General features: G+C 50.1%; 2 protein-coding genes across 6 annotated transcripts in view; one reads left to right on the forward strand and one right to left on the reverse strand.

The window, feature by feature from the left end:
* The window catches only part of NSUN6 (NOP2/Sun RNA methyltransferase 6), a 141,792-nt gene extending 141,083 nt beyond the window's left edge, over window positions 1-709 (reverse strand). For 3 of the 5 annotated variants that reach the window (XR_010177597.1, XM_063921550.1, XM_063921549.1), the window contains exon 1: window positions 389-709. Coding sequence is in view for 2 of the 5 variants with exons in the window: in XM_063921550.1 (XP_063777620.1) it covers window positions 389-430 (42 nt within the window). In the remaining 3 variants the exon portion in view is untranslated. Of the gene's footprint in view, window positions 1-119; window positions 309-388 lie in introns of those variants that run through there. The other 2 variants (XM_063921552.1, XM_063921551.1) reach the window with 1 other exon arrangement.
* A 24-nt stretch (window positions 710-733) lies between these two features.
* Window positions 734-14,926, forward strand: part of ARL5B (ADP ribosylation factor like GTPase 5B) — a 57,278-nt gene continuing 43,085 nt past the window's right edge. Inside the window, exon 1 of the mRNA XM_063921553.1 lies at window positions 734-962. Coding sequence (XP_063777623.1) covers window positions 917-962 — 46 coding nt within the window. The 5' untranslated portion in view covers window positions 734-916. The remainder of the gene's footprint in view (window positions 963-14,926) is intronic.

Genomic DNA, 14,926 nt, shown 5'->3' on the forward strand with positions numbered 1-14,926 from the left:
TGACACCAGCAAATGAAATATGGATAGCAGAAAGACATACATACAGTAGAAGCATGTATAATAAAGCTGTTATCACACCCCATTAGCCTAACAGGCACCCATCCACAGCCCATTAATACCTGGGTGTAGAAGCACTAAGGACCCAAATGACAGCAAATCTTCATAGAATAACTAATTCTGACTGTCAGTCTCTCCACCTGAGAAAAATCCAACCCTCGGTAAGAAAAAAAAAAAAAAAAAGAACGTCTCCTATTTGAAGCACATAGACATGCTGTGTCGGCCATTTTTCTGTAGCCCTAATGTGTAGTCCAGCAAAGGACGTTGAGCCGACGAAACACACTGATATAGTGGAGACAAGAAGTGATCCGGCTAAGCATTGACAACGTACCTTCCTTACGCCAGACTTTAGTCTCAAGCTGACTCCCACCATTTGTCTCCAGCAATAGCCATTTTTGGGTGCGACAAGTATTCATAGCTTTCGTGCGTGTCTCCGAAAAAATGTCCGCCCAATTAGTATCAGCAGCACACCGCAGCAGACATGTTATATATTCTGGGAACAGGCGCACGTCCATTTTTGATGTGGGCGTTTCCTGTCGCTACTAGTCCCCAGTCAGTTTGCATTGATTGTGTACAGGATGGGGGCATGAAAGCCGGCGTGGGATTGGTCTACTGTTAGACGGAACGATTTTATTGTATGATGTGGAGGAAGGGAGGGCTTGGCGTCACGGTAACGTCACACTCACGTCAGACGCTCAGTCGGTGAGGCGGTTGCCTTTAGTACAGCTGCCGGCGGAGGCAGGTTGTGGTTGTGTGCGACGGGTACTCGGTGCTGTTACTGCACGGTTTCCGTGGTGAGGGCGGATGGAGCAGGCAGTCTGACACTCAGCAGCCGGGCATTGTCCTAGAGCGGCGCAGCATGGGCCTCATCTTCGCCAAGCTGTGGAACTTCTTCTGCAACCAAGGTGGGGGCAGTGCGCTGCTGCTGCTGTCGCAAACCTCTTCGCTGTTATCACCCAGACCATCACTGTTATCTCCCTCATCATCACCACCCCTCATCATTAACATTACCCCTGCTATAATCCCTCATCCTCATCACCCCTGCTATCACCCCTCATCATGATCATCACCCCTGCTCATCATCTCCCCTGCTATCACCCCTCTTCCTCATCATCACCCCTGCTATCATTATCATCACCCCAGCTATCATCCCTCATCATTATCATCACCCCTGCTATTACCCCTTATCCTCATCATCCCTCCTCCTCATCGCCTGACATCATCACCCCTCCTCTTCCTCATCATCACCCCTGCTATTGCCCCTCATTATCATCATCCCTTATCACCCCTGCTATCATCCCTTATCACCCCTCATCATCATCACCCCTGCTATCACCCCTCTTCCTCATCATCACCCCTGTTATCATTATCATCACCCCTGCTAGTACCCCTTATCATCATCATCATCCCTCCTCCTCATCACCTGACATCATCACCCCTCCTCTTCCTCATCATCACCCCTGCTATTGCCCCTCATTATCATCATCCCTTATCACCCCTGCTATCATCCCTTATCACCCCTCTTCATCATCATCACCACCCCTGCTATCACCCCTCTTCATCATCATCACCCCTGCTATCACCCCTTATAATCATCATCACCCCTGCTATCACTCCTCATCACCCCTGCTATCACCCCTCATCATCATCATCACCCCTCATCATCATCACCCCTGCTATCACCCATCATCATCATCACCCCTGCTGTCACCCCTCATCATCCCTGCTATCACCTCTCATCATCATCATCACCCCTGCTATCACCCCTCATCATCATCACCCCTGCTATCACCCCTCATCATCATCACCCCTGCTGTCACCACTCATCATCACCCTTATCACCCCCCCTCATCATCATCACCCCTGCTGTCACCCCTCATCATCACCCCTGCTGTCACCCCTCATCATCCTCATCATAATCACCCCTGCTATCACCCATCATCATCATCATCATCACCCATCTATCACCCCTCATCATCATCACCCCTGCTATCACCCCCTCATCATCATCATCATCACCCCTCATCATCATCACCCCTGCTATCACCCCCTCATCATCATCATCATCACCCCTCATCATCACCCTTCATCATCATCATCACCCCTCATCATCACCCTTCATCATCATCATCATCACCCCTGCTATCACCCCTCATCATCACCCCTGCTGTCACCCCTCATCATCATCATCACCCCTCACCATCATCACCCCTGCTGTCTCCCCTCACCATCATCACCCCTGCTGTCTCCCCTCACCATCATCACCCCTGCTGTCTCCCCTCACCATCATCACCCCTGCTGTCTCCCCTCACCATCATCACCCCTGCTGTCTCCCCTCACCATCATCACCCCTGCTGTCTCCCCTCACCATCATCACCCCTGCTGTCTCCCCTCACCATCATCACCCCTGCTGTCTCCCCTCACCATCATCACCCCTGCTGTCTCCCCTCACCATCATCACCCCTGCTGTCTCCCCTCACCATCATCACCCCTGCTGTCTCCCCTCACCATCATCACCCCTGCTGTCTCCCCTCACCATCATCACCCCTGCTGTCTCCCCTCACCATCATCACCCCTGCTGTCTCCCCTCACCATCATCACCCCTGCTGTCTCCCCTCACCATCATCACCCCTGCTGTCTCCCCTCACCATCATCACCCCTGCTGTCTCCCCTCACCATCATCACCCCTGCTGTCTCCCCTCACCATCATCACCCCTGCTGTCTCCCCTCACCATCATCACCCCTGCTGTCTCCCCTCACCATCATCACCCCTGCTGTCTCCCCTCACCATCATCACCCCTGCTGTCTCCCCTCACCATCATCACCCCTGCTGTCTCCCCTCACCCTCATCACCCCTGCTGTCTCCCCTCACCCTCATCACCCCTGCTGTCTCCCCTCACCCTCATCACCCCTGCTGTCTCCCCTCACCCTCATCACCCCTGCTGTCTCCCCTCACCCTCATCACCCCTGCTGTCTCCCCTCACCCTCATCACCCCTGCTGTCTCCCCTCACCCTCATCACCCCTGCTGTCTCCCCTCACCCTCATCACCCCTGCTGTCTCCCCTCACCATCATCACCCCTGCTGTCTCCCCTCACCATCATCACCCCTGCTGTCACCCCACTTCCTCCTCATCATCACCACCCCTGCTCATCATCGCCCCTCTTCCTCCTCATAATCACCACCCCTGCTCATCATCGCCCCTCCTGCTCATCATCGCCCCTCTACCTCCTCCTCATCACCAACCCTGCTCATCATCGCCCCTCTTCCTCCTCATTATCTTCACCCCTGCTCATCATCGCCCCTCTTCCTCCTCATTATCTTCACCCCTGCTCATCATCGCCCCTCTTCCTCCTCATTATCATCACCCCTGCTCATCATCGCCCCTCTTCCTCCTCATTTTCTCTGACGTCCTAAGTGGATGCTGGGGACTCCGTCAGGACCATGGGGATTAGCGGCTCCGCAGGAGACAGGGCACAAAACTAAAGCTTTAGGATCAGGTGGTGTGTACTGGCTCCTCCCCCTATGACCCTCCTCCAAGCCTCAGTTAGGTTTTTGTGCCCGTCCGAGCAGGGTGCAATCTAGGTGGCTCTCTTAAGGAGCTGCTTAGAAAAAGTTTTTAGGTTTCTTATTTTCAGTGAGTCCTGCTGGCAACAGGCTCACTGCATCGAGGGACTTAGGGGAGAGAAGTTCAACTCGCCTGCGTGCAGGATGGATTGGCTTCTTAGGCTACTGGACACCATTAGCTCCAGAGGGAGTCGGAACACAGGTCTCACCCTGGGGTTCGTCCCGGAGCCGCGCCGCCGACCCCCCTTGCAGATGCTGAAGATTGAAGGTCCAGAAACCGGCGGCAGAAGGCTTTTCAGTCTTCATGAAGGTAGCGCACAGCACTGCAGCTGTGCGCCATTGTTGTCACACACTTCACACCAACGGTCACGGAGGGTGCAGGGCGTTGCTGGGGGCGCCCTGGGCAGCAATGTATAATACCTTATTCTGGCTAAAAATACATCACATATAGCCCCTGGAGGCTATATGGATGTATTTAACCCCTGCCAGGTCTCAGAAAAACGGGAGAAGAAGCCTGCCGAAAAGGGGGCGGGGCCTATTCTCCTCAGCACACAGCGCCATTTTCCCTCACAGAAAGGCTGGTGGGAAGGCTCCCAGGCTCTCCCCTGCACTGCACTACAGAAACAGGGTTAAAACAGAGAGGGGGGGCACTTATTTGGCGATATGTATATATATATATTAAAATGCTATAAGGGAAAAACACTTATATAAAGGTTGTCCCTGTATAATATAGCGTTTTTGGTGTGTGCTGGCAAACTCTCCCTCTGTCTCCCCAAAGGGCTAGTGGGGTCCTGTCCTCTATCAGAGCATTCCCTGTGTGTGTGCTGTGTGTCGGTACTTGTGTGTCGACATGTATGAGGACGATGTTGGTGAGGAGGCGGAGCAATTGCCGGTAATGGTGATGTCACTCTCTAGGGAGTCGACACCGGAATGGATGGCTTATTTAAGGAATTACGTGATAATGTCAACACGCTGCAAGGTCGGTTGACGACATGAGACGGCCGGCAAACCAATTAGTACCTGTCCAGGCGTCTAAAACACCGTCAGGGGCGTTAAAACGTCCTTTTACCTCAGTCGGTCGACACAGACACGGACACTGACTCCAGTGTCGACGGTGAAGAAACAAACGTATTTTCCTTTAGGGCCACACGTTACTTGTTAAGGGCAATGAAGGAGATGTTACATATTTCTGATACTACAAGTACCACAAAAAAGGGTATTATGTGGAGTGTGAAAAAACTACATGTGGTTTTTCCTGAATCAGATAAATTAAATGAAGTGTGTGATGATGCGTGGGTTTCCCCCGATAGAAAATTATTGGCGGTATACCCTTTCCCGCCAGAAGTTATGGCGCGTTGGGAAACACACCTTAGGGTGGATAAGGCGCTCACACGCTTATAAAAACAAGTGGCGTTACCGTCTCCAGATACGGACGCCCTCAAGGAGCCAACTGATAGGAGGTTGGAAAATATCCTAAAAAGTATATACACACATACTGGTGTTATACTGCGACCAGCGATCGCTCAGCCTGGATGGGCAGCGCTGGGGTGGCTTGGTCGGATTCCCTGACTGGAAATATTGATACCCTTGACAGGGACAGTATTTTATTGACTATAGAGCATTTAAAAGATGCATTTCTATATATGCGAAACTCTGGCATCAAGAGTAAGTGCGATGTCCATATCTGCCAGACGATGTTTATGGACACGACAGTGGTCAGGTGATGCAGATTCCAAACGGCACATGGAAGTATTGCCGTATAAAGGGGAGGAGTTATTTGGGGTCGGTCCATCGGACCTGGTGGCCACGGCAGCAGCTAGAAAATCCACCTTTTTTACCCCAAGTCACATCTCAGCAGAAAAAGACATAGTCTTTTCAGCCTCAGTCCTTTCGTCCCCATAATATCTGCCCAGGGATAGAGGTAAGGGAAGAAGACTGCAGCAGGCAGCCCATTCCCAGGAACAGAAGCCTTCCACCGCTTCTGCCAAGTCCTCAGCATGACGCTGGGGCCGTACAAACAGGTGCGGTGGGGGGTCGTCTCAAGAGTTTCAGCACGCAGTGGGCTCACTCGCAAGTGGACCCCTGGATCCTACAAGTAGTATCCCAGGGGTACAGATTGGAAATTCGAGACGTCTCCCCCTCGCAGGTTCCTGAAGTCTGCTTTACCAACGTCTCCCTCCGACAGGGAGGCAGTATTGGAAACAATTCACAAGCTGTATTCCCAGCAGGTGATAATCAAAGTACCCCTCCTACTACAAGTAAAGGGGTATTATTCCACACTATATTGTGGTACTGAAGCCAGACGGTTCGGTGAGACCTATTCTAAATGGAGTCACTCAGAGCAGTGATAGCGAACCAGGAAGAAGGGGACTATATGGTGTCCCTGGACATCAAGGATGCTTACCTCCATGTCCAAATTTGCCCTTCTCACAAAGGGTACCTCAGGTTCGTGGTACAAAACTGTCACTATCAGTTTCAGACGCTGCCGTTTGGATTGTCCACGGCACCCCGGGTCTTTACCAAGGTAATGGCCGAAATGATGATTCTTCTTCAAAGAAAAGGCGTCTTAATTATCCCTTACTTGGACGATCTCCTGATAAGGGCAAGGTCCAGAGAACAGTTGGAGGTCTGAGTAGCACTATCTCAAGTAGTTCTACGACAGCACGGGTGGATTCTAAATATTCCAAAATCGCAGCTGTCTCCGACGACACGTCTGCTGTCCCTAGGGATGATTCTGGACACAGTCCAGAAAAAGGTGTTTCTCCCGGAGGAGAAAGCCAGGGAGTTATCCGAGCTAGTCAGGAACCTCCAAAAACCAGGAAAAGTGTCAGTGCATCATTGCACAAGGGTCCTGGGAAAAATGGTGGCTTCTTACGAAGCGATTCCATTCGGCAGATTTCACGCAAGAACTTTTCAGTGGGATCTGCTGGACAAATGGTCCGGATCGCATCTTCAGATGCATCAGCGGATAACCCTGTCTCCAAGGACAAGGGTGTCTCTTCTGTGGTGGCTGCAGAGTGCTCATCCTACTAAAGTGCCACAGTTATGCATTCAGGACTGGGTCCTGGTGACCACGGATTCCAGCTTGAAAGGCTGGGGAGCAGTCACACAGGGAAAAAAATTCCAGGGAGTGTGATCAAGTCTGGGGACTTCTCTCCGCATAAATATACTGGAGCTAAGAGCAATTTACAATGCTCTAAGCTTAGCAAGACCTCTGCTTCAAGGTCAGCCGGTATTGATCCAGTGGGACAACATCACGGCAGTCGCTCACGTAAACAGACAGGGCGGCACAAGAAGCAGGAGGACAATGGCAGAAACTGCAAGGATTCTTCGCTGGGCGGAAAATCATGTGATAGCACTGTCAGCAGTTTTCATTCCGGGAGTGGACAACTGGGAAGCAGGCTTCCTCAGCACGACCTCCACCCGGGAGAGTGGGGACTTCATCGAGAAGTTGTTTCCACATGATTGTGCACCGTTGGGAAAGACCAAAGGTGGACATGATGGCGTCCCGCCTGAACAAAAAACTGGACAGGTATTGCGCCATGTCAAGAGACCCTCAGGAAATAGCTGTGGACGTTCTGGTAACACCATGGGTGTACCAGTCGGTGTATGTGTTCCCTCCTCTGCTTCTCATACCAAAGGTACTGAGAATTATAAGACGTAGAGGAGTAAGAACTATACTCGTGGCTCCGGATGGGCCAAGAAGGACTTGGTACCCGGAACTTCATGAGATGCTCACAGAGGACTCAGGGCCTCTGCCGATAAGAAGGGACTTGCTTCAGCAAGTACCATGTCTGTTCCAAGACTTACCGCGGGTGCGTTTGACGGCATGGCGGTTGAACGCCGGATCCTAAGGGAAAAAAGGCATTCCGGAAGAGGTCATTCCTACCCTGGTCAAAGCCAGGAAGGAGGTGACCGCACAACATTATCACCACATGTGGCGAAAATATGTTGCGTGGTGTGAGGCCAGGAAGGCCCCACGAAGAAATTTCAACTCTGTCGATTCCTGCATTTCCTGCAAACGGGAGTGTCTATGGGCCTCAAATTGGGGTCCAAAGCCAGGGAGTTATCCGAACTAGTCAGAAAGCTCCTAAAACCAGGCCAAGTCTCAGTCCATCAATGCACAAGGGTTCTGGGAAAAATGGTGGCTTCTTACGAAGCAATCCCATTCGGCAGATTCCACGCAAGAACCTTCCAGTGGGATCTGCTAGACAAATGGTCCGGGTCGCATCTTCAGATGCATCAGCGGATAATCTTGTCTCCAAGGACAAGAGTGTCTCTCCTGTGGTGGTTGCAGAGTGCTCATCTTCTAGAGGGCCGCAGATTCGGCATTCAGGACTGGGTCCTGGTGACCACGGATGCCAGCCTGAGAGGCTGGGGAGCAGTCACACAGGGAAGAAATTTCCAGGGCTTGTGGTCAAGCCTGGAGACATCACTTCACATAAATATCCTGGAGCTAAGAGCCATCTACAATGCTCTGAGCCTAGCAAGACCTCTGCTTCAAGGTCAGCCGGTGCTGATCCAGTCTGACAACGTGATCACCGCAGTCGCCCACGTAAACAGACAGGGCGGCACAAGAAGCAGGAGGGCAATGACAGAAGTTGCAAGGATTCTTCGCTGGGCAGAAAATCATGTGATAGCACTGTCAGCAGTGTTCATTCCGGGAGTGGACAACTGGGAAGCAGACTTCCTCAGCAGACACGACCTCCACCCGGGGGAGTGGGGACTTCACCCAGAAGTCTTCCAACATGATTGTGAACCATTGGGAAAAACCAAAGGTGGACATGATGGCGTCCCGCCTCAACAAAAAACTAGACAGGTATTGCGCCAGGTCGAGGGACCCTCAGGCAATAGCTGTGGACGCTCTGGTAACACCATGGGTGTACCAGTCAGTGTATGTGTTCCCTCCTCTGCCTCTCATACCCAAGGTACTGAGGATCATAAGAAGGAGAGGAGTAAAGACTATACTCTTGGCTCCGGATTGGCCAAGAAGGACTTGGTACCCGGAACTTCAAGAGATGCTCACAGAGGACCCGTGGCCTCTACCTCTAAGAAAGGACCTGCTCCAGCAGGGACCCTGTCTGTTCGAAGACTTACCGCGGCTGCGTTTGACGGCATGGCGGTTGAACGCCGGATCCTGAAGGAAAAAGGCATTCCGGATGAAGTCATCCCTACCCTGATCAAAGCCAGGAAGGATGTAACCGTACAACATTATCACCGTATTTGGCGTAAATATGTTGCGTGGTGCGAGGCCAGGAAGGCCCCTACAGAGGAATTTCAACTGGGTCGTTTCCTGCATTTCCTGCAAACAGGACTGTCTATGGGCCTAAAATTAGGGTCCATTAAGGTTCAAATTTCGGCCCTGTCGATTTTCTTCCAAAAAGAACTGGCTTCAGTTCCTGAAGTACAGACGATTGTTAAGGGGGTACTGCATATACAACCTCCTTTTGTGCCTCCAGTGGCACCTTGGGATCTCAATGTAGTTTTGGGATTCCTAAAATCACATTGGTTTGAACCACTTTCCACTGTGGACTTAAAATATCTCACATGGAAGGTGGTAATGCTGTTAGCCCTGGCTTCAGCCAGGCGTGTCTCAGAATTGGCGGCTTTATCCTATAAAAGCCCTTACCTAATTTTTCATACGGACAGGGCAGAATTGAGGACTCGTCCTCAATTTCTCCCTAAGGTGGTTTCAGCATTTCACTTGAACCAGCCTATTGTGGTGCCTGCGGCTACTAGGGACTTGGAGGATTCCAAGTTGCTGGACGTAGTCAGGGCCCTGAAAATATATGTTTCCAGGACGGCTGGAGTCAGAAAATCTGACTCGCTGTTTATCCTGTATGCACCCAACAAGCTGGGTGCTCCTGCTTCTAAGCAGACTATTGCTCGTTGGATTTGTAGTACAATTCAGCTTGCACATTCTGTGGCAGGCCTGCCACAGCCAAAATCTGTAAAAGCCCATTCCACAAGGAAAGTGGGCTCATCTTGGGCGGCTGCCCGAGGGGTCTCGGCTTTACAACTTTGCCGAGCAGCTACTTGGTCAGGGGCAAACACGTTTGCTAAATTCTACAAATTTGATACCCTGGCTGAGGAGGACCTGGAGTTCTCTCATTCGGTGCTGCAGAGTCATCCGCACTCTCCCGCCCGTTTGGGAGATTTGGTATAATCCCCATGGTCCTTACGGAGTTCCCAGCATCCACTAGGACGTCAGAGAAAATAAGAATTTACTTACCGATAATTCTATTTCTCGTAGTCCGTAGTGGATGCTGGGCGCCCATCCCAAGTGCGGATTGTCTGCAATACTTGTACATAGTTATGGTTACAAAAATCGGGTTATTATTGTTGTGAGCCATCTTTTCAGAGGCTCCTCTGTTATCATGCTGTTAACTGGGTTCAGATCACAGGTTGTACGGTGTGATTGGTGTGGCTGGTATGAGTCTTACCCGGGATTCAATATCCTTCCTTATTGTGTGCGCTCGTCCGGGCACAGTATCCTAACTGAGGCTTTTGAGGAGGGTCATAGGGGGAGGAGCCAGTGCACACCAGGTAGTCCTAAAGCTTTTACTTTTGTGCCCAGTCTCCTGCGGAGCCGCTATTCCCCATGGTCCTTACGGAGTTCCCAGCATCCACTACGGACTACGAGAAATAGAATTATCGGTAAGTAAATTCTTATTATATCCCAGATTCTATGTGTTTTCACCTGAAAAAAATGGGGAATAACTGGATAGGTCTTAATAAAAAAAATTAAAATAAAGTCCTAGCATGCACCCTCTTCACATACAGCTCCAGTCCATAACGTAACTCTTCTCAACCCCCATCTTCATCTTTACTGTACAGCTTACCTCCAACTTCTGTTACTCTCTCTCTCTCGCCCTGTCACTACTCTGCATCGTCGCTGCCCATTCCATCCCTTTGCGTAACCCTGAAATGTAGTTGGTAAATTCTGATTGGATGCTATGGGAAACTGCTCCACTTCTCCACTCTTCAATACTTTCCTAACTAGATAATGTCCTTTAGCCTAATAACATTACTACTGTTGCTGCCACAGGATATTAATCTTCCCTGGCTCTCTGAGTTCCAGTTGGCCGCTAGAAGCGATTGCAGGGTAAATGCTGGCTGCTTTTACATGTAGCCCACTAATGCTGGACATTTATTTATTTATTTATTTATTTTTTTACACTGCAATTTAGGTATGAGTTAGGACACACCCCAACCACATCTAAAAATCTATCTGCCCACAACATGGTTTTGCCAAGGAGCCAGGTAACTTGCTCTTTCTGCTGCGGGGTACACTGGGCTCCACAAGTCTGGACAATGGGGTGTAGAGTAGAGATGAGCGGGTTCGGTTTCTCGGAAACCGAACCCCCCCGAACTTCACCTTTTTTACACGGGTCCGAGGCAGGTTCGAACCTTCCCGCCTTGCTCGGCTAATCCGAGCGCGCCCGAACGTCATCATCCAGCTGTCGGATTCTCGCGAGATTCGGATTCTATATAAGCAGCCGCGCGTTGCCGCCATTTTCACTCGTGCATTGGAGATGATAGGGAGAGGACGTGGCTGGCGTCCTCTCCGTTTATTGTTGAACTTGATTGCTTTATTGCTTAATTGTGGGGAGGACTGGGGAGCAGCTGTTAGGAGGAGTACAGTGCAGAGTTTTTCTGATAAGTGACCACCAGTTTTTATCCGTTCTCTGCCTGAAAAAAACGCTCCATACCATATCTGTGCTCAGTGTGCTGCATAATATATCTGTGCTCACACTGCTTAATTGTGGGGACTGGGGAGCAGCTGTATTATATAACAGGAGTACAGTGCAGGGTTTTGCTGACAGTGACCACCAGTATACGTTGTCTGCCTGAAAAACACTCCATATCTGTGCTCAGTGTGCTGCTTTATTGTGGGGGACTGGGGACCACCAGTATAATTAATATTATAAAGGAGGAGTACAGTGCAGAGTTTTGCTGACCAGTGACCACCAGTATACTATATATAGCAGTACGGTAGGCCACTGCTGTACCTACCTATGTGTCGTCATTCATTAAGTATACTATCCATCTACATTCTATACCTGTGGTGCATTTTAGTTTTGCAGTTTGCTGACAGTGACCACCAGTATACTATATATAGCAGTACGGTAGGCCACTGCTGTACCTACCTCTGTGTCGTCATTCATTAAGTATACTATCCATCTACATTCTATACCTGTGGTGCATTTTAGTTTTGCAGTTTGCTGACACAGTGACCACCAGTATACTATATATAGCAGTACGGTAGGCCACTGCTGTACCTACCTCTGTGTCGTCGTCCATTAAGTATACTATCCATCTACATTCTATACCTGTGGTGCATTTTAGTTTTGCAGTTTGCTGACACAGTGACCACCAGTATACTATATATAGCAGTACGGTAGGCCACTGCTGTACCTACCTCTGTGTCGTCATTCATTAAGTATACTATCCATCTACATTCTATACCTGTGGTGCGCCTCTTTTTTTCTTTGCATCATGTGCTGTCTGGGGACAATTTTTTTGAAGTGCCATCCTGCCTGACACTGCAGTGCCACTCCTAGATGGGCCAGGTGTTTGTGTCGGCCACTTGTGTTGCTTAGCTTAGCCATCCAGCGACCTCGGTGCAAATTGTAGGACTAAAAATAATATTGTGAGGTGTTCAGAATAGACTGGAAATGAGTGGAAATTATGGTAATTGAGGTTAATAATACTATGGGATCAAAATGACCCCCAAATTCTATGATTTAAGCTGTTTTTTAGGGTTTTTTGAAAAAAACACCCGAATCCAAAACACACCCGAATACGACAAAAAAATTTCGGTGAGGTTTTGCCAAAACGCGTCCGAATCCAAAACACGGCCGCGGAACCAAATATAAAACCCGAAAAATGTCCGGTGCACATCACTAGTGTAGAGTAGGATCTTGATCCGAGGCACCAACAGGCTCAAGGCTTTGACTGTTCCCAGAATGCACAGCGCCGCCTACTATATCACCCCGCCTCCCAGCACAGGAGCTCAGTTTGTCAGTTGGTGCTGCAGTAAGCAGGCACTTAACAGAGGGGCTGCTCCAGGCAGCCCTGAGAAAAGCTTTTTATGAGGTAAATAGTGAAGACTTCAAGGGCAGCAGCGGCGGTAAATGTCTTGTGACATTCACTGCTGCAGCTCCAGCTCTCCCCAGCGGCGCTGTACACTCCCGAGCCCTGGTTGCCGGGTACCTACAGCGGAGGCTCCGGTTTTCTTCATGTTAGACACACACGGCTGGGTCTCTCCAGGATCGCGTGGCCGCGCTTCAGGAGGTGGTAAGTGGGTCCCGGTCGCGGGACCCGGTCTTTATCGCGATCCGTCGTGGTCAGTGGGAGGCGGGCCGCTGGCGGTGGACACTGTGGATACGCTCGATCCCACTAGCTCACCAGGGCATGGGCGCAGGTCAGGTTTTCTCTTAAAACCGATTTTAATATCGCCCACAGTACCCGGTGGTTTTGTCAGCAAGGGGGATAAGGCTTAGACCTGAAGCCCCTCCCCCAGCCCCAGGGCGCCATTTCCAGCAAGTGTTCCCGCCCTGGAGCTGCATCTCTGTCTTTTCCTCACTCCCTGTCAGTGTCTGCGGCACCATTACTCCTCAGCTCACTGTTCCTGGGACTGCTTGGGCAAATCCTCCTATGTAAAGCCGCCTGGTTGTCAGCGCTGTGCCTTTACATGACACTTAAGTATTCTACCTGCCTTTTTAGTCAGTGTTAGTAAGAAAGAGTGCATTTAGTCAGGGGTTTATAGTACAATTACCGTGTGATACACATCCAGTTCTTACTGTGTAGTGTTATATCTATTGTTATATAGCTGTGTAAGCTAGTCCAGTGCAGTATTATTGTCCGTAATAACCTCTGCATTCTACAAACTGTGACTATTTGTGTGTGCATTGATAGCTGAGTGGTGTCCATCTCGTGTCTTTCACTCAACTTGCTATCCCTATATTCTATAACCTGAGGGGGCTTGGTGCGTCAGGTGTTATTTAATATAGGATTTTCACAAAGATATACCGTATTACGTATTTTTCTTTGTGATTTAGTCACCATATCTCTACTTTATCTCTGCTGGTGCTGACTACACTGCGCAGGGGTTTGGGTTTAGGGATATAGTGCTGCTAATAATTGTACTGTGTTACCTGATACTGCAAGTTATATCATATCTGCTTCTGAGGGTAACGGTTCTGGGGCGGAACACACTGCTGGTGTTGCTGAAGCCACAGGCACATATGGGGAGAATTATAGCAGCTGTGGGCTCTGGTTCTGGGGGCTCCTTGCCCCCCCAGTGGGACTGTGGCAACGGAGGCACATACTGACCCTCCGTGGGCTGCTTTTTCCACGCTTCTGCATACGCTAGTACATAAACTAACACCCCCTATGGGACTCCCAATGCCGGTACAACCGTATGTGGTCCCTGCAGCTAACCCGCCGTGGGCGGACGATTTATCTGCTCAATTAAAGAAGTTGAACCAGTCCCTGACTACTAAAAAGTCTGACCATCGCTCGCCTAAGTCCAAGAGGTCCTCTAAGCGAGCGCTCGTCTCCTCACAATCCACTGCTGTCACTGACACCTCGTCTGATGAAGACAGCACATACACTGACCCCACAGGTTCTGACTCAGATACGGCTGATGGGGAGGGTAGTTCACATGTGGATGTTCCTGATCTTTTGGAGGCTATTAAGTTAATTCTGCAGATTACGGATGATCCCGAGCCATCCGTTCCTCCTAAGAAATCAGATAGGTTCAAGCGTCAGAAGGTGATTAAACAAGTTTTACCTCACTCTGACCACCTAGTGGATATAAGTCAGGAACCCTGGCAAAGCCCGGGTACGAAGTTTGTGCCTCAAAAAAAGATGCTGGCTCGCTATCCCCTCGCGCCAGAGCTGTCTAAGAATTGGGAAACGCCTCCTCCAGTAGACTCACATGTGGCTGGGATGGTGGTTTCCTCAGCTCTACCTGTCACTACAGTCACGTCTCTAAAAGAGCCTACAGAAAAACGTGTCGAGGGTTGTCTAAAAGCGATTTACACCCTCACGGGTGCTGCACAAAGGCCCACTATTGCAGCTACATGGGCGGCAGAGGCTATTGAAGCATGGGCCTTGGAGTTAGAAGCTGAAATCTCCTCTGACCATGCTAGACAATGCTTGTCATATATTGTCACATCTTCTCGCTATATTAAAGAGGTGGCTTCTGATGCCGGTATCCTAGCAGCCAAGGCCTCTACTACGTCAGTCCTGGCTCACAGGATATTGTGGCTGAGATCCTGGTCTGTGGATCTGGAC

Source organism: Pseudophryne corroboree, chromosome 5 (assembly GCF_028390025.1).
Source record: "Pseudophryne corroboree isolate aPseCor3 chromosome 5, aPseCor3.hap2, whole genome shotgun sequence".
Lineage (NCBI taxonomy): Eukaryota > Metazoa > Chordata > Amphibia > Anura > Myobatrachidae > Pseudophryne > Pseudophryne corroboree.